Genomic DNA, 24258 nt, shown 5'->3' with positions numbered 1-24258 from the left:
CTGCTTTGAATTTCAGTGATAAAAGTAGATTATGAATAACATATATAAACAAACAAACCCTGCCCTTGAGTTCAGCACTTGGCTCAGCAAATGCAAAGGGACAGAAGTTAGTGCTAGATGGGGGCAAAATACCTTTCTCTTCCATCTTATCCTCACAACAACCACTTGCATATTAAGTTAGGCTGAAAGCTTCCATGGCTGAGTGATGAATCACATTCAGGTCTCCTAGATCCTAGTTTGACAGTCTAACCCCTGCACCACACTGGCTTTGCAAGGGAGAGCTGTTCTGGAAATCAATTGCTTTTACTAGATCTAAGCCCTCTGGTACTGCTGATTTAGATTTTAAATTATTTTAATGGCATATTGTCTTGTATTATTGTTGGGAACTACTTTGAGCAATAAAGGAAAGGTGGAATACAGATTTTTATTTTTTAGTCTGCCTTTCTCACTGAGACCAGGATGCACAGTGCAGGCCAATATGATCAACAACATCTAGGACATGCAACAATCAAACACAATAGGGGATGGATTGCAGAAATTTGAAAGCAAGCATAAATCCAGACTCAGAGATGAAACGCTACTGAAACAAAGCATAAGTAATTAAACATGACTTATTTAACAATACATAAACTACCCGGTAGCAGCATATTTTCATCAACAGACAGTATCCAGTAGAATAGTCTACAGTTCCTGTCCCCTACCAAAGCATCTCTCTGGGCCATTTCTTACAGCACAGCTCTTTTACTTGAGTAAAAAAAAAGCCTTCCTGAATAATTCAGATTTGCATAGTGAATAGATTTGAATTGGTATCTCAATTACATAAAACAAAGTAGAACACATGGAAAGAAAAAACACACGTACTTTTGCCTTTGCAGATAGTGTGGGCATGCTTCTTTCCCTTTGTCCAGTTTGTGTTTTAAATTGACCAGTGGAATTGCCCACTGCAGAGAGAGCATACTAAGATTCAGCAACATGTGAAAGAAACTCCAAATGACACCTGCTAAGACAGCCCCATGATCTAGGACACACCGGCATGCCAACAGGAGCAAGAAGCAGCCAGCTTTTTGACTGCCAGATCACCCTAGCTACAATCGCTGACTGTGTCAGACTTCCTCTAGGTCAACACAGTTGACAGGCCTTCAGCCCAGTTCTTCAAGATCTTCCAGACAAAGCACAGATGGTCCATTGTGCCATTTCCACTCATTTCAGCAGGCCTCGAACAAAAAGTGCTCCTAGCACACAGTGTCCAAGATACTTACATGTTGATGTGATGTTGTAATAGCATTTCTTAAACTTTTGTGAGCACGTTGAGCCACACTATTTTTTTTTTTAAAAAACAAGTATCTAAACTGGAAATACACATCACATTCATACCCTAAGTGCATGCCCAGAGCAATGACTCACACAGAAGTGCCGCAGCTGATTTTCTCTGAAAGTAGCCTCTGCACCAGGTGTGCAGGAACCATCCCCAGTACAGTAAATTACCTGACATCATAGGAGGCTGACCAGAATTGGTTATAGTCTCAGCCTGTCAGGAGCCTTTAATTACCCTACATCTTTTGGCAAACTAGTAGTTTCCTCAAGTCATTATGAGATGGCCCAATGCACAATTTAGGAATGATCTTTGCAGGAATAACCTCCCATCATTTCTATCCTTGAATTGTTTCCCTCCAGACAAATTCAAGTAATGAGCTAAGTCTTGCAGTTACTGCTGTGCCCATAAAGGAAGAGATTTTTATTTTGTTGCTCAGGGGAAAGCTGAAATCATCTTCTGAAGGAAAGATCCACAAGGCAAATTTTCCAGCTTTAAGGTCGTCTTTCCCAAGCAGTTTATGATGGTCTTCTTGAATTCCAGTTGCATGAACAATTAATTGGAGTTCTTTGAGGGCCTCAGATGCTCAGGAATCAAGACTTTCAAGCACAGTTAAGATCTAAGCAATATTCGTGACACAGTCAATGGGCCCAGCCCCTTCAAGCCACTACCAGGCCCTGCAGCACGTGAGTTGGCTCTCAGACAATTTATGTGACTAGGTCATGTGACCACTAAACTTCATGCCTACCTTGCAGCTCTCTCAGCCTGCATTTAGTGTACCTGTTGATGTGGATGAGGCAGCAGCACGGGCTGAGCTGTATGCTGAAGCCATCAGACACACAATGACTTCACTGTGTGCTGAACTAATAATTATCTCTATTGACACAGAACTTCCTGAGCATTTAAACCACTGCACATACATTGTTCCTGCACTCATTACAACAGTCTTGTAAGACAGGTCAATATTGTTCATTGTTTTTCGTTGTGTCTGTCACAACTAACTCCACCTGGTTATGCAGTTCTCCACTAACCCCACACAGGTGATTTGGGAGGAGGGGCTGGTATTTCCTCTGTGAGTTCTTCAACTTTAACTCCCAGTACAAGCGATAACTGCCATTGAATGTATGCTCCTTACACTGGGAGCTAAGGCTAGATTAGGTATTCTACTTGTTTACTATCTCTTAGTTTCCTGGTAAGGACCCTTTCTGAACTAGCAGAGGTGCTCTCAGATGTGACGCTTGAAGACACCTAAACTGATTGTTCTGTGTGACTTCAAACTAGATGCTGAATGCTCCTTGCCAGGGCCAGCCTGGATTTTATAGCCTTGTTGGCTGCCCTGGGCCTCTCGCAATTGTGATGGGCCCAAAACACAGAAGAGGTCACACCTTGGACACTTTTCTGGCATTCCAAAAATTACACAAAAAATTACACAAAAATTCAGGAGGGTTTTTTTTACACAGATAAGATGGGTTGTACTATAAGGAAATTTCAAAGAGATGCATTGGTAAAGCGATAGGGACTGTAGGCTATACTACTGTGCACTGTCCATTGCTGTATGATCCTATTGGATAGTTTCTGCATTGTTTAGTATGTCAGATTTCATTGCTTATGCTCCATTTCAGCATTGTTTCAGTTCTGCATCAGCGTTGTGCTTGTTTTCAGATCTCTACATATTGGTATTTGCATACCCTATTGCTTTGTTTATTGAATGTCCTAGCTGTTGATTGTATTGACTGACACTGGGTAATCTGCCTTGAGTCTCAGTGAAAGGCAGACAATAAACAAATACATGTTGCATATAGAGGTTGTAGGTGAGAGACAGCAGCTTACCTAAGCCACCCAGAAAATTCATATTGAAATAAATAAATGGGTAGCGTGAAATTAGAACCTCTCTCTATACGGCTTGACTGACGTTGCATTCCCAGTGTGTCGTTTTGCTGTGTAAATACTCTGATTTAATTCTCATGACCCATCGGGTGCATGGATGTAGCCGGGAATCCATGTGTGATATCTGTTCTTTGTTTGCTGTGCTATATGCCAGGTGCAGAACTGGGCCTTTTGCATGCCTTTGCAACCCACCCAAGCACCTCGTCTTAAGACCATTCCTCTCTGGTCACTGTTCTTGTAACATCAGAACGATCAGGTAATTTCCCACTTCAGGGGCAGCACCGGCATGGCACTGACCCTGGGACTGGGTGCCTCTCATAACACTGGTCAGGCCTAAACGTTTCTGGAATAGCATGGGAGGGACGCTCAATCCAGTGGCAACTGCACTGCTCTGGTAGTGAACTAGTCCCTTCTGTGGGTCTAAAAGACAGCGCGCAGGTAGTGCCGATGGAAGAAGCGAGAGCGGCACAAGTCGGATTCCCAGTGGTCAGAAGGGCCTTCGCTTCCTTGATTTTTGACCTTGAAAGGGATGCCCAGCGCCCGCTTGCATTCGCTATGCGAAGGAGACCGGACGAGTTTCTGTTAAGATTTTCCAGACTCACTTAGGAATGTAGCCCTAAGCCCTCCGAAAAGAGATCGTGTAATGCAGTCCCAGCGCCTGAGCCCAGAAAGGAGCCGGCGATAGGCACGCTGCACGGCGTCAGAGAGCCCGGTGCCGCCGCCCTCCCGGGCAGCACCTGCCCGCGCCCAAGCGGGTCAAGGCGATCCTGCTCCGCGCGCTTGCCAGGCTCCGGCAGATGCCGCTTCTTGGCAGCCGCGCCAGCAGCAGCGCCTCGCCTCGCCGCGCCGCCCCAAACGCAGCCGCGCCTCCCTCCGCCCGCTGAAGCAGGCGAGTGAGCGCCAACGAGAGGGAGGCGCCTGGCTCCGCACCTCCAAACTCCGCGCGCGCGGGCCGCGCCCGCCCTGCCCCAAGGACTGGCCAGCTAGTTCCACAGGCGGCCTCGGCGGCCCAATGGAGAACTAAGGAGGCGGGAAAAACAACGTGCCCTTCCCGGCCGCGGGGCGCAGCGCGAGATGCCCGCCTGCCCCCTGCCATGAGCCCGGCCCGCTCCCCTCCGCCTCTGCCCAGCCCAGCGCAGCCCTGCCCAGCCGGCAGTCGCGGGGGGCGAGCGGAGAGGCTCGGAGCGCTCGGCAAGGCAGAGGGCTCAGGCAGCCGAAGAGGAGGCTGGCGGCGGCACTCGGCGGAGGAGCCAGTCGCCGCAGCCCGGCCCCGATGGGCGAGCTGGAGGCAGGGGAGAAGCCTGGGCCCGGCGCGGAGCCCCCCGCGGGCAGGGCCCGCAGTTGCGAGCACCATCGCGCCGGGGCCGGAGCCGGGCGGCGGCGTAGACCCGTGCGCGCCTTGAGCCGGCTGGCCCGCCGCCTCCTGCAAACTTTGCGGGGGGCGCGGCGGCGGCGGGAAGGCGCCGAGCCCGAGGACGACGAGGGTGGCTTCAGGCGCCCGCCCGGGCCCGAGCGCGACCGCGGCCAAGCAGGTGGCGGAGGAGCTCGCCTCTCGTGCCCGCTCCCGGCGGCCAGCGCCGGGGAGCCTCGCCCGCTCACCCCGGGCGCGCAGGGGCTCAAGAACCACGGCAACACGTGCTTCCTGAACGCCGTGGTGCAGTGCCTGAGCCACACCGAGCTGCTCGCCGCCTTCCTCCTGCTGGCCCTGCCCGACCAGCAAGGGCCACCCGGACCTGCAACCAGCACCGCCTCCGGCGAGGTCACCCGGCACTTGGCGGCGCTTGTGCGAGCGCTCTGGACCCTCGAGTACACGCCGCAGCTCTCCGCGGATTTCAAGGTAGGGGCGGGCGGGGAGGCGCTGGGGGTGGGGAGGGTGAGGAGAGCAACGCAACGCACGGGCTGGGGACGGCGCCGCCGGGGCGAGCCTGTGCAGGTCCCGAGCCACCTGTAACCCGCCGCCGGAGTCGTTTGCGGCTGTAGCCCCCGGCCCCGAGCTTCGGCGCGGGCTCTGCTGGCAGCAAGCGGGTCCTCTGACCTCAGGCTAACCTGACCTCTGCCAGGCCCTCCCGAGAAGGGAAACCAGTGACGCCGAACAGCTCGGGACTCGCGCTTTAGCGCCTGCCAACTCTCAGCTCAGCTCCCTCGCTGGTGCCTCCTGGAATGGAGTCCAGGAACCGGCGTTACGAGGGCGACCCCACACCCTTCTTTCCAGCTAGCTCTTGAGTCGCCCCCGACTCTCCGCTGCTTTTTCTCATCCCTGTGGCGCAGGCTTGATTTAGGAGCGGCACCAGGGGCCGGTGGAGGTGGGGTTGACACTGTGACCAGAGTTTGGGGGAGATCTGCTTTCTAGGAGAACCAGTCCCGCTGGGAAAGCGAATCTGGGTTTATCCTGGGCAGGGCATCCCCGCCTGCTTTCAGCAGTTGTGTTGAACAGTCTCTGCTCTTAGGATGGACACCTGGTTGTGTCATTGCTTGCAGAACTGCTAGGGGGAAAATGACACATTGTATCTCCAGGAAGTTGCGTTTTGTTTTTCGTTCCGGGAGAATAATAGAGAAGTATTTGCATGGAGGAGCTGAGGAGGGGATAGAGTCTGGTTTCAGGGCATCAAGCCAGCTGCTTCACCCAAGTCTTCTTCTTTCCCTTCTGATCAGTGTGGTGAAGGGGGATGCGCTGGAGAGGTAACTAGCAAACCTCTCTTGTCTGGGAAGCCCTGCTGAACTCTGTGGTGCTCGACATTTGTTCTTTGCTTTGAAGTTGGAAATGAAATATTTATTATTGAGTAATTGCTGTGGAACGCCTTCCCCTTCTGAAAGCCTCCTTGCTAGTGTGACGGTCACGGAGCTGAACATACCAGCAGGTGGGGGGGGGGGAAAGATCAGAGGCGCTGACTTGCCTCCTCTCACTCCTGCAGAGAGCGGTGCCAACTTTGTGCCAGGGAGGAATGAGATACTTTCTTTGAGGGCTGTAGCCAGGACAGAAGTGCAGCACAGTTGTAGGGACCCTTCTCCCTGTCCCCTCCTAAATGTCTCCCTTCCCTTGCAAGCCCATGTATTGGGATAGGATTGTAGCACTGGGACAGCCAGACACAGTGTTCTCAACCGATACTCTGTTGGTGGTGCTGCTGGAGTGCTGCTAGAGTGCTACCTGCCTGGTAGAAGGAGGGAAGAATGATGTGGAGGGAAGCTGAGATCTGAGACAGAAAGAGGCTGGAGGGGAGGCCAGTAAATCTACACATCTCTGACTATTTTAGTGCATGATCATCCGTGTATCAGACCCAGTTTAACTGGAGGGGAGCTAGAAAACATTTGTGTGTGGGGTGGGGCAGGTCTGGGCATTGCTTTCAAGAAAGTTGGTAAGCTGTGGAGGGACTGCATAGCCCTTCAGTAGGGGGCTGAGTCTGGATCCGCATTCTGAGGCTGTGGCTGGCCCATGTCACTTGTTTAAATTTCTGGAGCTTGCTGCCCTGAAGCAAAAGATGAGTGTGCATCTTGGAAGACTTGAATATCAATGTTTGAAGGAGAGGCCTTTCCTCCAAGAAGGGAGGGTGAAAGAGCTGTGTGACTGCAACACTGAATTTTCTCTCTTCGGGGATTGACCCCAAAAATGCATTTCCTACAAAGGAGACCTGGGGGATCTAGGACGTCTTGGGGGTGATGGGCTTCCAATTTCTGCATGTTGTATGAAGCTTGAAGCTATTATCTGGTTCTCTTGTTGACAGATAGGATTTTCTTGGGGGTGAGGCTTTTCCGCCTCTGATCTTTGTATGTTGCCTGGCTGTTTGGAGCAAATGCCTGAGATACGGCTTTGGCAAATGCAAATCTCATGTTATTCATTCAGTTCATTTGACAATTTTGCTAGTGGTGTGATTGGAGGAGGGGAAGGGGGTGGGAAGTCTCTTTCCATGTAGATGCGGCATCTGCTGTCAAAGGTGAAATTGTTTCAGCTTTACCTGGAATTTTTTTTTTTAGTGTGCTAGAAGTCTGCAATGCTAAGGAGGAACCTCAGGTGGGTAAAGGATTGTGGATGAGACTCTAGAATCTTGCAGTGTTTTATTTTGTGGCTGTTTTGGGAAGCATAAATTTCAGGTTCCACAAAGAAGAAATCCTCAAAGCAGAATCTGAAACAAACCAGAGTATCAAATAACGTGCGTATGTTCGAAGAAATCCTCACAGCAGAATCTGAAACAAATTAGAGTATCAAATAATGTGCGTATGTTTTCAAATGTGCTTATGAGTATGGAACTAAAAGCAAGCAGGTAGATTTGCGTGCCGAGTAGATGTCACATTTCATAAGTCACAGTTCTGTTTCAAAATACATGGTGCAAACTTGCTTGAGCTAATATAAAATTTCTAGTTCGTACAAATTCGGGGCTTTTTCAGCCGCTGGAAATTTCTGACAAGGAATATGGATATGGTAGAGATTTCAAAAGGCAGCGTTTGTGTAGATGCTGGTGAAATGAAGCTGGAGTCCAGGGAGGAAGGCACATTGTTGCTTAATAGCCTGCAACATCAGGTGACAACTTACTGGCATAAAGGACGCTCACAGGTCAGCTCTACAGATCTAAAAGAAATAATTGATATATCATCCAGTCACCTCAAATGCATCTTGTTAAAGGAGTCTGTTCAGACATTAAGTGTTGACTAATCAAACAGTGCTAGTGAACAGAATCTGCTGTTTTTGCTCACATCACAAGGACTAGAAACTTTTGAATGGAGTTTTTCAGGATACTTCATAAGCCACCAACACCTGTGCAAGACCATGATATTCTACGTAGATTCACAGGAATTAGCCGTGTTAGTCTGCATCTGACAAAGAGAGCCGTGGTTCTCGAAAGCTTATGCTACAATAAAGTTGGTTAGTCTTAAAGGTGCTACTGGACTCTTTACTATGTTCTATGTAGTGTAGTTCTATGTATAAGAGTAAATATGCACATTTCTGTAGTGTAGTCTATTTTAAAATCCACCCTTTATAGACCATAGAAGGAAGATTGAATTTTTTTTTCCTTTTTGGTGAGAAGCTGTGAGTGTGCTGTTTTTGGTCATGGTCAGTAATGATCTGCGGAGTTAGCAGGAGGCTGGCTTTTTGTGGAGGGTCCTTCCTGCCTCCTGGTATCTGCCATTTTGCTAGACCCTGACGAGGCAGCCATAATAGAAAACCATCGTATTGCCTGTTGCCATCAGAACAGAGGTATAGGGTGTCAATTGAGCCATATCACCTACAGAGATGTGATGATGCCCTTATGGACAGAGGAGACCTTGGGTCAAAGAACCTGAAACATTTAGCATCATTCAGTCTTCCTCTTTGCCATGAGCTTTCCAGGCAATCTATTATTGTTCAGTCTCTGTTCCCTATCTGCAGGATGGAGACAACAATACTGATCTACCTTGCAGGGTTGCTGTTAAAATCATACAAAAATAATGTAGGTGAAGTGCTTTGAACACTCTGACGTGCTTTGTACATGCTAAGTAACCTCCTATTCATTACTATCCGAACTTCTCCCTGTTTTTCTTGAGAGAAACTGAGGGATGTCTAAGGGCTGCAGGGAGCCATTCTGTCTAGTAATGATTAAAGGAAAATGCCTTTTGCGGGTAACCCATGGTGCCATCATTGAATGGCATATGCCATTGAGCAGGTATGGGTTTTTGCCACCAAGGCTGGAATCCTGTGTATAATTGCTTCTGAGTAATTCCCATTGAAAATTGTGGGGTTCATTTTTAAATAAATATGCATAAAGTCATGCAGCAAGCGCTGGATCTGTGATAGCTCATTGACAAATATTACATGCATGTATGAGCCAACCCAGCATCCTGCTCGCTGTCAGCTTAGGCACTGACCAATTTTGTGCCGGCACAGCCTCTTATATGAGGTTTGGAAAGGGAGGGGCTGTGGTTCCGTGGCAGAGTATCTGCTCTACATGCAGAAGGTCCCAGGTTCAATCCTTGACATCTCCAGTTGAGAGGATCAGGTATTAAGCGAGGTGAGAGACAGCCTGCGACCCGGAGGGCCACTGCCAGTCTGAGTAGAAAATACTGACCTAGACCAATGGTCTAATTCAGTAGAAGGCAGTTTCATGGGTTCATATGAGAATTGCCAAGGAAGGATTTTGTGAGGTACCAAATGTGAATATAATATCACCACAAAGCACTCCATTTCTGAAGTGTGTCTGAAAGACACAAGCATTTTCCCAGTGCTGAAATTCTGATTCCGCCTGGGCAATTTCTCACCCAAGCAAACAAACATTTAGGGCACATTTTGTGTGTGAGAGATATTTTCCCCAGCCTTCCTCCTCTAAAAGCTGATGGAAAGTATATTCCCTGTTCAGCTATCTGTTATGTTTCATGGTTTTAGCTGCTGGGTGGAAGAGCCCTTTGGTGTTCATACACCCTCTGTTTGTTTATTGTGTTGTTGAGTGGTGCTGTGTGTGGCAGGGCTGTGTTTCTAGGAAACAGCACGGCAAAAGAGGAAGGCTGTGCAGGAGAGAGAGACAGAGAGTGTGTCCTGTGGAGAAAATATCTCTATGTCAGTGCCATCTCAGGCAACTTCACATTCCTGTGGAACAAAATCTGTCGCTTTCTGGTTCCATTTTAGCTTTTCTCACACGCTCCTGAGTTACAAAGAGTTTGGGAGTGAAGCAGCCACATCTAGTCGCACACAAACCCCTTGTTGTGTAGTCACTTGGGAACGGATTGCCTCAGGGACTGTTTGGTAACCCTATCCTGGGAGCTGGCCTGGGAACATTAAGAAGTTTTTTCCCCATTCAATTCCTTTTCATTCCTGACGCACAGGTGGAGAAGGTTTTCTGATTGCTGGCAGAGAGGGGAGCTCTGTCTCCTTAGTTAGTCTCTACATCATGGACTGAACTGGTTTGAAGTGTGGAACTGGGTATAATGTTCCCTTTGGTGTCCAGAGCTCTTGTTATGCAGCAGGATTTTAAAAATCAGGGCTTGGTAGGCATAAGAAGGATATCCTTCAGCTTTTCCAGTCTTAAACCTCTCTACCCTCCTGAAATACTTGCTTCATCTAGTATCTATAATACTGGTATGTGTTTGGGGAGGGATATTAACAGCTTTGCAACAGGAAGGAATACCTGGACCTGGATGGTCTAGGCTAGCCCAGTCTTGCCAGATCTTGGAAGCTAATCAGTCAGCTGTGATTAGTACTTGCCTGGGAGACCATCAAGGAAGTCCAGGGTCACTATGCAGAGGCAGGCAAAGGCAAGCTTCCACTGTTCGTCTTTGCATTGAAAAACCCTATGAGGTCACCAAAAGTAGGCTGTGGCTTGATGTCGCTTTACACTCGCAACAGGAGAGGATAGCTTTTATGGCTATGTAGTGTCGTGTTCAGAATGTAGAACAAAGGAGACCCGAATTCGAATCCCTGCTGTATCATGAAGCTTACTGGGGTGACCTCGGGCCAGAGAGACAATGATGTAGTGTTTAGAGTGTTGGACCTAGGCTTGAAGAGTTGAGTTTCTGTTCCTGTTTGACATGAAACTCACTGGATGATCTTGGGCCAGTCATGCTCTCTCAGCTTAAACCTACTTCATAGAATTTTTGTTTAGGATAAAATGGAGAGAATAGAACAAGAATAGAAATGGAAATCTTTCGGGGAGGGAATGAAATATAAGCAATGAAATATATGCAATTACTTATTAAATATATTACTTTCCTACCTAAATTCTTTTACTGTTCTAACAACATAAAATGCATAATTTATACTTTAGTTAGTATATAAAATCCTACTCTTTTGACATATTTATTGATTACTAAGTTCCTTAATTTTCTGCAAGCAAAATTGCAAATATACCCAATAGTTGACAAAGAGTTGGAAACTGTTGTACATTGTGCTACCTTAGCACATGAACATTATTTTTTCTCATCTGATAGGTTATAAAAGTTGAATTTAGAAAACAAGTTTTGTAGCAATCAGATGTTTTTTCATTTGGGTTTTTTTTCCAGTTCTTCTTCAAAGGCTTCTCTATTCCAGTAGTTCTTGAGAAATTGTGTGTTCACGTGCCACAAATAGTGTACACCATTGCTAGTGTAATATGTGTGTTTGTTACTCAGTGCTATGTGTGCTTAAAAGAAATCAAAATTCAGTGCTTAGGCAATCCAAATTCTGTCAAGATTATATATAATCAAATAGATCTAACTTATTTTACTTTAAATACTTTATTTTGTATTTTTACTGTTTTGCATAATTTTTTCTGGTTGTGCTACTGAAGTTATACAGATCCTGGAAATCCTAATGGAAAAATTTATTTATTTAAATATTTATACCCTGCTTTTCTTACCATTGGGGATCCAAAATGGCTTACAACAGCATTCTCCTCTCTGCCATTTTATCCCCACAACAAACCTGAGGCAGCAGGCTGAGGCACACTTGTTCTGCCTGCACTCTTGTTCCCTGTGGAAGTACAGCCATTTTGGCACTTGAAAAGGCATGGAGGGGGGAGTTACACAAGAGGACTAGTCCCTTGCAGCATTTTTAAATCTCTTTAAAATGGTGGTGACATCCACAGATCAGATCCATGACCACTGTTGTGTCTAGTTTGGCCCCCAGATCCTAGTCAGACACTCTATCCACTACACTATGCTGGCTTTTATAAATTTACTCCACTATCCTCAAAGATTTTAGCGAACATTGCATGCATTCACTTATAAACATACTTTCTCCACCATCATGGCTAGAAGCTTTTTTTAAAAAAAGAGAAAAAAGCTAGAGATCTGTTCCTAGAACTTCATTTGTGCATTTTATACGCTCCTGTAGAATTCTGGCATACACAGACCTCTGCTGTGACCTATTTGTGGCACATAGTTCAAAGTCTTTCCTTAGGATGGTACTTCTGTTGGGGACAACTTGCTTCTCCATCTACCCACCCACCTGCCTAGTACTGGCACTTCTCCCTCCGGATGGTTCATGGTTATTGTGACAGAAGTTGTTCCAGTGTTATGGACATATATTCATAGTTATCTGTGGTGTCCTTAGTGATGAGTGACAGAACTCTCAATACATACCCATACCAATGTGAACATATTTATTTAAAAACATTTGCTATGTCTTTGGAGGTTTGTTCCAGTCCATTGTGCATCCTCAGTTTCATCCTCTGCTATCTTTTTCCTTTTTAAGTTTTAAGAACAACAAGGTTTCCCCACCCTGTGCATACTATGCAGTTTCAGAAATTTACATTAAAATTTCTTTTCTGGCCATGTATCATCTTGATATAAAAAGTTAGCTGTGCAAAGCCAGCACTTTCTGAAATGCACAATAGCCTGTGGGACACCCTGTGTCATTTTTGGGGGAGGGAGAAATTTGAAGAAGGAAAATCGGGGTGGGGGAACTGTTAGGCACTGCCTCCCCCTTTTTTTCTCTGTGCTAAAAGATTTTCTCCTGGAGCTGTTTTCATTTACAAAACTGGCCATAGAGGCTTTATTACAGATATCAGCTCTTGAGGCCCAGAGTACATGGGACTTGATCCTCGCCAAGCTTGAAAAATAAAGCTTTTTACCACAGGAGTCTTTCCCCTGATACCTGAAGTGCCAGGTTTCCGTTTGCTTATGGAAAAGCTCTGTTCTCTTTCTAGGACATTGTGGTAATGGGCATTGGAAAGTTGTGTTCTCTTTCTAGGACATTGGGGGTGGGGGAAAGAATACAAATAGTTACACCTAAGGGTAGGGTTGGTGCTGTTCTACTGTGCCTGTCTGAAGCCATTCTTTTTCTTTCAGTCACCTCTGTGAGTGGCTGGCAAATTTTCTCTGGCTCATTTTGACTGTAGTTTGCAAAGGCCCAGCATTGCTGTTAATAGGGATTTCAGGCACCCGCCGGTGGCAGGCAAACTCCCAGGAGTTTCCCCCTTACCTGCCAATTGCCCAGCATGCTCCCAGAGGTTGCCCACCACCAGCAGGCGCCTCAAGTGTGTGCGCTGCGGCGACGTCACTTCCGGAAGTGACATCGTCACACCACCCGTGGGAGTGTTTCCACGCTTCATTTGGGGCCTATTTGGGTTAGATGCATGGACAGTTCTTCCTTACTCAATCCAAGGGACCTGTCAATTTGATCTGATCTGAAATTGTTCAGCTCATGTTTATTTATTGCCAACATTTCTGTGGTAACCATGCCAGTAATATCACATTTCTACCTTGCTGCTGCTGTCGCTGCCACTGACCTTTCTTTTCATTCTCCTGACAGATCCTTGATCAGCAGTAAATGAAGGGAGGGGAATAAAAAATAAACCCATTCAGATTCCAGGTGAAGGCAACAGACCTTTCCAGCTCAATCTCAGAACTGATTAATCGGAAGTACCTGAATCTGAGATAACTTATTTTCCAGGATCCATGTGATTAAATTGGCTTAAACCCACATTCTTTGGTTTAGACAGAAGAGCGTAACAGTCCATATACGTTGTTAATCAGCTTTTCCTCTGCAGTTAGATTCTTGCAGTGGAGATACGTAGTTTTTAAATACTTCTTTGCCTCTCCCTTCTATCCTGCACAAGATCCCCAGGGTGGTTTACAGCTAATTTTAAACAGCATGAAACCATAAAAAACAAAACAGATAAAACCAGCAGGAAAACTTACATAAATCAATAGAATGAAAGGACAGAGTAAAAACAAGTATTTAATTTGGTGCATTTTTATCCTACCCAAGAAGGTCCTAGTGGCATATGTCTTTCTTACCTCTTCCATTTTCTCCTCACACCAGTACTTTGAGATAGGTTAGGCTGAGAGTGTGCGACTGGCCCAAAGTCACGTGGCAAACTTCCGTGGCAGGGCAGGAATTTGAAAGTGTCTCCCCCAGATCCTAGTCTGACACTCAGACATGAGGAGGGGCCATAGATAAGTGGGGAAGCAATTGCTTTTAGGCCTACGTTCAGTCTCCAGCACCTTCATTTTAAAAATCATCACATAGTAGGTGAAGTGAAAGACTCTGGAGAGCTCCTGCCAGTGAGAACAGACAATAGCAACCTTGATGGATTTCATTATGGGGGAGGGGGGATGTATATTCGCTCTAATCACTTCACCATACCGACTGCTGAGGAAAATGCTTAACCTCAGCTGAGCAACAGACACAACTAGTCAAAAGTCATGAACCAAGCCCCAGCGACTATGGGTTAAACTCCCCAAGTTTTTTTTTCAAAAGGACTGTTTTCAGCCTCCAGTGAAATCCTTAACAAGGAGATGGCCAAGCAGACTCCTGCGGCAGGGCATTCCTAAGTTGTAGCACGGGTGTGGGAAAAGCCTTCACTCTTGTGGTTACCTGCCATCCTTCTGACAAGGGGAATGGCACCAAGAAGGACCTCTGCAGATCCTATTTCAGTGTCCAGGTAGGTCTGGGGATAATGGGGTCCTTAAAGTACTCTGGTATCAGGGGCCTTGGGGCTTTATGGGCCAAAACCTAGCACTTTGAATTGGGCTGAATATTTAATTGACACGTGCAGGTGAAAAAAGATAGCTCCTCTGCCCTTACCAGCAATCCAGCAGTTATCTTCTGGACCAGCTACAGTTTCCAAATAATTTTCAAGGGAAATAATGTTAAAGTAGTCTGGTTTGCAAATCAGTAGGGTAAGAATCCCACAGCCAAATCCTTCCTAGGGATGCACCTGGGAAAGAAGCCGAAGCTGCCACCATCACAACCTGGTCATCCACAGAGAGCTATGAATTCAGCAGCATCCCCAAGCTGTAGACCTGGGTTTTCAGGGGTAGTGGTGTTCTGTATATTCGTTTTCGTTTTCTACCGACCTAAGCATGGACATTTAAAAAACCTTGTCAGGTCTAGAGCCATTCATTCATTCATTCATTCATTCATTCATTCATTCATTCATTCATTCATTCATTCATTCATCTGTCTATTTTATTTGTAGTCCACCTTTTTCACTGAGATTCAAGAAGGATTGCATAGTGTATGCCATTATCAACTCCAGTTGGAACATCTCATAAACATTGCAGTAGGTTACATACAACTACAGTCAGTATGCAGTAGTATAGTCATTTTATCTGTTAGGCAGATATTCTTTCCATAAACTTAACTTCTACGGAGAAAGTGACCTTCCAACAATGATTCAATTATAAATCTTTAATCGACTTGAAATATAGCCAAAATGCATTTGCCATAATTCAGATCAATCTGATTCCAAAGGTTACTTCTATGTTCTGTACCTGAAACTTTTTTTCTTTGATGAGACTAATGATGGGGTTATTCCTTTGATAGTTGCAAAGTCAAGAACAGAAAAATGGTGACCACTTGACGATGACACTTATGCCAAAATGGGAGTGGGTTGGCAAGTGATAGTTATTTAAGATTTCCAGGGCTGTGCCTTTGAAGAAACAGTTTTACTCCCTCCCTTGCTTTTCCCATCTCACATTTTAAATATTTTTAAATACAGAGATATCCCCTTGGTCAAATTCTGATGGAAGCCACAGATGGCTGGCTGCCACTGGCCAAATTTCCATACTACTTCTGCAGAGACCTGGAGAATCATATGTCTAATGTCTGATTCTTTGTGGACAACTTGCACAAGTGAAGCTGTCCCTGTGATTTTGTTTGCATGCCACGAAAAGCTTTATTTATTTAACTGGCAAATGCTTAGTAAATGCTGAAGGAAAAGGAGCAGGGCCATTAAGAAAAGCTGGTAACCCTGAATTAAAACTCATACGCACACGCCCCTCTGTAATTTTTTAAAAGACAGGTAATACCAGTTTGAAATTTTTTAGGAACCTGGAAAATAATTTTAGCAGGGACTGTTTTTTCCTCCATGACATGACACCTCTGTTTGCACAGACCCTGCAGCCTCCATTCTAGTGTGAAGCAGATAAATTAGCCATCCCAGCTTCCTTTGAGTTACGCACTGTAGCGATTTCTGATGATTGCTGCCCACTCCTTTCTGATGAATGGAGTCGGCCAGGGTAGCTGCTGAGAAGGCTGTTTTATTATAGTAACATTCCTAAGCAATCCCATATTTAATTTGTGTTTAATAGGATCGTTATTATGCAGCCATAAGCAATAAGGCTTCAGTGATGAGCTACCTGCTGAGGTTTTACTACATATTACTGATAAGTATCTGGCGGGCAGATCTGTTAATACTTAATATGCAATGAAGAACTGTTAATAATCAAGTGCTTGTTAATATTTAATTGCTTTTCAGTAGCCAAAGAGTGGGCGAGGAACTTTGGTTAAAGCAGAAAGGGGTTTGAACTGCTTCTGGTGTCCTTTCTGGTGATGCCCAGCGTGGCCAAGGCTTGGAATTGGACAGCAAGATATGACTGGTGTACAGTAGAGACGTCACACCCAAGTCTTCCCGATGGAGGGCCCTCAGATGTTTCATTCTCATTGGGCTGAAGGGCCTCTCTGGGGGAAAGTCCGTCAGATGTGACTTCTCTCATTTGGGCAAGCAAAGCCACTCCTGTTACAGAGTTGCAGGGGTGCAGAGCTTGTCCAAGATATTTGAGCTGAAAAATCCAAATGGGTTTCTCTGCTTCCTCCCTAAAACTAGCGATCCATAAATGCTGCAGAGTGACAAGATCAAGTGGTAGTATGGTATCGGGTAGATACCACTTCTCCTTGGCTTTGCGTAAAGACAGTGCAGGTTCACTCCAATTACACTCAGCTTCTTCCTGGAAAGCTGTCACTGAGCCCAACGAAATGTCAGTCAATTAGCACCCAAGCAACCCCGTGCATGTTGATATTTCTATCATCACCGACGCATTTAACACCTGGGGCTGTCTCTCTCTCTCTCTGTAGCTTGCTTATTTTGACACGTAAACAAAATGTATCTGCAGGAGTATTCACTTGTTGTTTTTTAATGGATTGCTCAAAGCAAAGGCTTCATTTGGCCCACTTTGTGGGGCTATGGAAAGCAACATCTGTTCAATGCCCTCTTCTACCCAAGTATAAAAGGGGGCAGGAGCCCTGTCCGCTATTGTGCCTGGTCAGCCTTCCTAAAACCTTTACGTCTAATGCTGTGGGAATGGTATGCACTTACTAGTCCAAGCTGCTGCTGCTGCAAGTGGATATTGCATTTGGGCTTTGCCATGTGTTGAATTTTCTAGATCTTTGCGTACCTTCATCCTGATGTCAGGTCTGAAGATCTCATTCTGCAATGCTACATTTGTTCTGGTCCTAATATTGACGTCTGATCAGAATATTCCATCCTTTTCTGCCAAATCAGTTCTTAGAGTAGGAAACCAGTTTGCTGGCTTGGTGGGTATCCAGGTCTGTTAAGGATTGCTGGATAATTGCACTGCATGGATGGCAAAGTCATTGTCATTCAGAGGTATGGATATAATCAGAAAGGCTTTACATCCTTCTGAGTGTAGGAATAGAGCTGCAGTTGCTCTGGACTTTCCAAACAAAAGAATTGTACATCTCCTCCTGTTGCCTGTGCTTCCTTTGGAGACGTGGATCCTGGAGGCAGCACAACTCTTTAGTGTACTGTAGCTCTGGGTCACTGGCTGGCTGGCCCCTCCCCCAGTTTCTCCAGCTGTGGAAATGTGACCGTCTAGCTCCTGAGCCACATATAGTGGTTTCAAAGGCTTGGCCCCAAGCAATAATGGGTAAGCATCTATTGCAACATGCAACCTGCCCTCATTACAAGACTAACCTCCATTTAATTGTCCCTGTGCCCCTTGTGCTTAGGGCTGGTAGTCAGAGCTTGTATTTGTCTAGCTATTTCTCCTTACAACAAAATATTTGTTATAATAATGACAACAACAGTGTGGTTATATACTGCCCTTCTGGACAATTTAGTGCCACACTCAGAGGGGTGAACAAAGTCAGTTTTGGATTGATTTGATCTAGAGAAGAGGTAGTCGAAGCTTCAACAAGGCACTGTCGCCTTCTTTCCACAGTCCATCCTTTCTTCCTTTCTCATAGACACATTGGAGAATTATCTGAGACTAAAAACAGGTCTGAAACAGTAGTCATGATTCTTAGGAGAAAGTTAAAAGCATTCAGTTACCCCACATCCCCAAACCTGACCATAAGCCCTTGCTGCTCTTAGCTGTAATCACCATGAGAGATAAAGCAACAGAGAAGCTGTGGTGTAGTAGTTAGAACGCTGAACATTGAACTAGGAAGGGCTGGGTTCACATAACTCCCTCTGTAACGAAGCTCACAGGGTGACCTTGGGCCAGTCACTGTCTCTCAGCCTAACCAGTCTCACAGGGCTAAAAAGAGATGGAAGAGGAAACTATGCACGGTACGTCATTCCCCTTAGAGAAAGTGTGGGATACATATCCAATAAAAACAGAAGTGTGGATGTGGGAATCCTGACGTAAGAGAGATTGTATTTTGCGGAATAGCAGTTTCATCTTTACAACACCCCCCCCCCCCCTCCCCACAAGATGCACCGTGTTGTTGAAAAACTGCTGCCACCTCCGTGCTGCTCTTGGGTGGCTCAAAAATCCTGCGAGTATCAAGAGTGTTCCGTGTGTCTGATGTATCTGATTTCTTAGTCAAGTCCATTTCTGTGGAACTGTTGTTGTGGTATGGCAGTTCCGTAGCTGGTTCCTTGCCCAGTATACCTGCATTCTAGCACAGCTGGCTATGTGCCCTGCCTGGCACAATGCCTCCTGCTTGGCACAGGTTCTGTTTTCTTTTTCATGCATGTCTCTGCTGACTATTGCCAGGCACTTAGCATTCCCGTCTCGACATTTTGAACGTCCTACTTCAACAAGCGTAGCAGCAACAGTTAGGGACTGGCTTGTTCTCGGGAATGAAGCTTGTGGGAGAGGAGAGTATGGAGGAATGAAGAGCAGCAGGTGTGGACCTTTTAGAGGTGGATTCATAAGGAATAGAAGAGCTTCAGACTGAACCACAGTGGCTGGAAAAGGGCAGTATCTCTCCGATTACCAGCTGTTGGAAACAAGCAGCGAGGGATGCCCATTAATTTCTTAATGTCATATCCTACTTGGAAGCTTCCCAGAGGCAACTGGCTGGCTATGGGAGGGCGGGGAGAAGAATGCTGGTCTAGACACCACTTTTGTCTCATTCAGCAAGATGGTAGTTTCCTTCTCTCTTTTTTTTCAAAAAAGTAATTCCTTCTGTGATTATGGTTATACTACTGGACCTGAATCAAGAGCCCCATGGTGCAGAGTGGTAAGTGACAGTACTGCAGCCCAAGCTCTGCTCACGACCTGAGTTTGATCCTGGCAGAAGCCAGGTTCAGGTAACTGGGTCAAGGTTGACTCAGCCTTCCATCCTTCCAAGGTCGGTAAAATGAGTACCCAGTTTTTGGGGGGTAAAGTGTAGATGACTGGGGAAGGCAATGGCAAACCACCCCGTAAAAAGTCTGCCAATAAAACGTAATGATGCGATGTCCTCCATGGGTCAGTAATGACTCAGTGCTTGCACAGGGGACTACCTTTACCTTTTACTGGACCTGAATCTTGATTTTCTACTACAGAGGAACACGCCAGCCCTCCTGAAACTGGCATCACAGTAGATTTAGGCATCACAATTGCATGATGCAGCTTTGAGGTTAGCAGCACGTGGCCCTGCCTCAGGTTCTCTTCCACAGAGGAAGAATGGCAGCGCTGCATTTCCTAAAACTTGCATCCTGTACATTGGGGGAGAGCAAGATCGGAAGATGTTTATATTACCAAAGATGTTATACTTACTTCAGGTACTCCCAATAGAACTTGACCAGAAAGATATAGGGAAATGGGATGAAAATATTAAAAATTGGGTGTTCGGCCAGAAAAAAGCAAGAATCTCAAAAAAATTGGTATATATGCCCCAAGATGATTTAGGATGGGGACTCCCACATTTGCAAGCTTATTATGATGCATTTCAGTTGAAAGCATTGATGGAGCTAGAATGGAGGAAAGGGGATAAGTGGGTAAGATTTGAATCTGCAATCAATAAGGGAGCAGGTAGTTATGGAATTTATACTAGAAATCTGCAAAAGGAGATAAGACAAGCAAAGGGCCCAAGAAAAATAGCCTTGATTGCTTGGAAGAGGTGGAAAACAGCTATGATGCCACAGAACTCAAAATGGACTCCACTTAAGTATATCTGGGAGAAGGAGATGAACCTGAAATTTTGGGAAGATCTTAAGGCGGAAGGTATAACTAGAGTGAAGGATATGTATAATGGTCAAGGGGATTTGTTACCACTTCAGGAATTGAATCAAAAACTGGGGGAAAGATATTGGTTAAATTTAATGGGGTTACACCATTTAATTAAACAAGATAAATATAAAGAAGCTATTAAAAGGGAAGACAATAATATAGAATACGCATTATATGTGGATGAAATAAAGAAAGGGCTGGCAGGGAAAATCTACCTTGAATTGGTGAGGGATAAGGAGTTTATGTTTAGAACTCTAAAAAATAAATGGAATAAAGAAAAACAAATAACTTCTGAGGAGGTTAATAAGTTAATGGTGAATTTGAAGGCAATTAAGCTAGAAAAGTATAGAGAACTTGAAAGAAAGATAATCATGAAGTGGTATAGAACTCCTGCCCAATTGGCATACATGCTTAAAGGGATGAAACCTAACTGCTGGCATTGCAATGCAAAAGAAGGGTGGTACTCCCACTTATGGTGGGAGTGTCCAAAGGTCATAGATTTTTGGGAAAAGGTACGGGGAAAAATAGCATTGGTATGTGAGGTCAACCTTAATATAGATGTAGATCTATTATTCATGGGTGTATTGGGAAACACTAGAATTGAGAAACAAAACCAGGATATTTTCAAAGCAATGTTACTAGCTGCACATGCAGTGATTGCATACGGTTGGAAGGAGAAGTTAAAATGGACTTTAGAAAGATGGAATGATTACTTGTATGAATATATTCAATCGGATATGTTGGAATGTTTAAAAAAAGATAAGGCATGGGATGGAAAAATGGAGGAGATAAAAGAGAAATGGTCTGTATATTTTCAATGGGTATATAATGGAGAAGCCAATACAACTATATTTGGAAAATTGGAAAAAATGTGCTCGTGGTTAAAAATTTAATTTGTAGTTATAGGATGGCCACCTTGCGGGGGGGGGAGGGTTACAAAAGGGGTAAAAGATGTATCATAGGAGAACTGTGACTGTATTGAAATGTAATATTATGTGATGCATTAAAAAAAAAAGATTCCCATTGTCAGACACAGTGGCAGCTCTGCCTTAGAGAAGCAGCCACATCTTCAGTCAACAAATAACTGGTTGCTACTCCACCCGCCCCCCTGCCATGTCTTTAAGAGCTGTACAGTAGGCAAAATCTCCAAAGTGCAACCTTTCACTGGAGATGCTGCCATGGGGAAAGTTTCACCTGTTAGGTCCCTGCTTGCCATACCATTGGTAAAGTCAAAGGAGCCTTGCCAGGATAAGACAGGAATGGCTTCATTTATACCTGGGGGAAACTCTAGTATAAGATGCTAGAGCCAGTTTGGAGAGGTGGTTAAGAGCGACAGGACTCTAATCTGGAGATCCTGGTTTGATTCCCCACTCTTCTGCTTGAAGCCAGCTGGGTGACCTTGAGTCAGTCACAGCTTCTAGGAGCTCTCTCAGCCCCACCTACCTCACAGGGTAATTGTTGTGGGGATAATAATAACAGTTTGTAAACCGCTCTGAGTGGGCATTAAGTTGTCCTGAAGGGCAGTATATAAATCAAATGTTGTTGTTGTTACTACTAGAGCTGAATGGCTTCAAGAACGTTAAAGATGCCAGACGTAGTCTGTCAGATCTTTCAGAACATCCCCTTTATTGGTAAGGCACGGCTTTGTTTTCTGATCCAGGCGCCTGGTTTGTTTGCCTGGTAGCTGAAGTCTGTGGCAATGGGCTGCTGAAATGCAGTGGGAGAAAAGAGCAAAGTGGCCTTGGCCCACCAAGGCGAGAGAGAGACCCTGAGCTCCCGCCTTCCTCCTGGGTTCTCAACAGTGTAGCTTTGGTTGTCATAGCAACAGTTTGGCAACTCGGAGGCAAGCGGAGCCTCCCTTTGTCTCCTAGAGAGCGGCACCAGGGATCCGTTTAGCAACCCTGCCTGTTGCAAAGCAGTGATGAACTGCACTCTTCTTAAAAGGGGGGTGGGCTGTAGCTGCAGAGGAAGAATGCTTTCTAAATCTTGTCATTTAAAGGCTAGGTATGAATGTCAGTTTTTAAAAAAACCATGGCAAAATGAGCTATTCTAATTTTGATAATGAACGTCTTTTTGCAAAACATTCTGCGAATCTCCAGTGAGAAGTGCCACACAATTGTAGCATGTACTTTTCTAATGGAGAGTTCAGTCTCTTCTGAAATCTTCAAACTTAACCTTTGTATTAAAAACAGAGTAGGATTCTAATTTGCATGGTTCCAGATAAAAATCTAATAAGTGCTTTGGAGCGAAGTAGTTACAGATAAGAATTATGCAGTATCAGATATGTTAATTAGAGGCAGGCATGAACCGAAATATGAACTGAAGTTTGTCACGAACTGCGCCAGTTCGTGATTCATGAACCGGCGGTTCATGGGAGCTCATTTCTCACAAACTGTGATGAATTTTCGCCCAGTTCGCTTGGTTTGTATTTCGGTTCATCACTGCAGACAGCCTGGAGCTGATCAATCATTTTCCTAGGCAATGGGGGGATGGGCTCTCTGCAGACCTTCTGCTGACCCAAAAGTTACGTTTTTACAAACTGAATGAACTGGTTCGTGAACCGAGGCAAGTTGGTGAAAGTTTCTGGTTTGTGAAACACTACGAACCACAAACTGTACAGTTCAAAATTTCCCGGTTCGTGCCCATCTCTAATGTTAATATGTTTCAAACACATGGCATTGGACTTTATTTTGATTTATTTGAGCATTTTTAAGGCCAATTTTCTCCCTGGAGGGACCCAAAGGCATTTAAGAAAATGAAAAAAAAATCCAAATTAGAGCAGATTACATGCAAAGCCCACTCACAAATAAACAACAAATCTGGCTGCCGAGGTCTGGCAAGCTGATTTTCACAGACTCCAGGTTTCAAGCCCTGGACCAAAGGCCAGAAAAACCTTTGGCTTATATCCAGTGCTCACATCTCTGGCCCAGTCTGAATGGATTCTGCTTGCCCGTTGCTGCAAGTCAGCAGGATCTTCCTCTGCCAGCAACCTAATTTCCTCCTTGGAAGTGTCCCTATTGCCTGTAGGTTAATAACCCATCTCTTAACCCATTTTGTTAGATTAAGAAGTGGAGGAAATGACAAACTAAACTATCCTGTTTTCTACTTTGCACTTCCTTGGGGGTGACCAGTTTAATGTCTGCTTACTTAAGCCTGCTACACCCAGGAATTCCCTCTGATGAGGCCCAACAGTGCTAATTTTTCTGTTTTTTTTCCTGGGCAAGACAGGAAGAAGTTACTTTTATTGTGCCAGATCCCAGTACTCATGTTTGTGCTAAGCACCTTGTGGCTATCTAGCTCAGGGTAGTAGTTAAGAGCACTGGATTAGGATCTGGGAGACCCAGGTCTTAATCTCCGCTTGACCATGGAAGCTTTTTGGTGGCCTTGGGCCAGCCACACACCTTATCTGCCTATTGCAAGGTTAAAGTGGAAAAGAGGAGAACAGTGCTTTAAGCCACTTCAACTCTCCAGTGTAGAGGAAAGCAGGGTATATATTATCTAGGTAAATATATAGATAAATATATATATATATATCAACAGATAAGTGGGTCAGTGGAGAAGGCTCTGAAGCCATTGGGATATTTCTTTGCTGTTTCTGTACATTGTCAACTTTCTTTCTCTGGGTGTGACTCCATTTTGCATCCTTATTCTCAGTATATTCCAAATGCCATGTTCTTCCCCCTATTAGCTCATCTCTCCTCTTGCCAAAAATTCTTTGAGAACTGCCATCTTGGAGGCAGTCTAAATTATATAGGGCACGTCGTGCAAATGTGTTCGACGCAATTCAGGCCTACTTCTCAATGGTATGGGGACCCTATATATGGGCTGCACCACTTCAGACTGCAGGAAGAGCTCTTATAATAGAATGCTACTTCATACTAAACAGTTTTTTCCACTTAGAAAGCTGTCATTCAGGATGATAGATTCTAGCTTAGCTTTTCCATTAAAAATGCTAGTTTTCAATGTGGAGAGATTTTGGGAGGGAGGAACAT

General features: G+C 45.2%; 1 protein-coding gene across 1 annotated transcript in view; it reads left to right on the top strand.

The window, feature by feature from the left end:
- Positions 1–4207: 4207 nt before the first annotated feature.
- USP43 (ubiquitin specific peptidase 43) overlaps positions 4208–24258 on the top strand; it is a 125445-nt gene continuing 105394 nt past the window's right edge. Inside the window, exon 1 of the mRNA XM_054978260.1 lies at positions 4208–5036. Coding sequence (XP_054834235.1) covers positions 4473–5036 — 564 coding nt within the window. The 5' untranslated portion in view covers positions 4208–4472. The remainder of the gene's footprint in view (positions 5037–24258) is intronic.

The sequence above is a fragment of the Eublepharis macularius genome, chromosome 4 (genome assembly GCF_028583425.1).
Source record: "Eublepharis macularius isolate TG4126 chromosome 4, MPM_Emac_v1.0, whole genome shotgun sequence".
NCBI lineage: Eukaryota > Metazoa > Chordata > Lepidosauria > Squamata > Eublepharidae > Eublepharis > Eublepharis macularius.
Note: the sequence above shows the minus strand (reverse complement) of the source record. Positions and strands in the feature narration are given on the sequence as shown.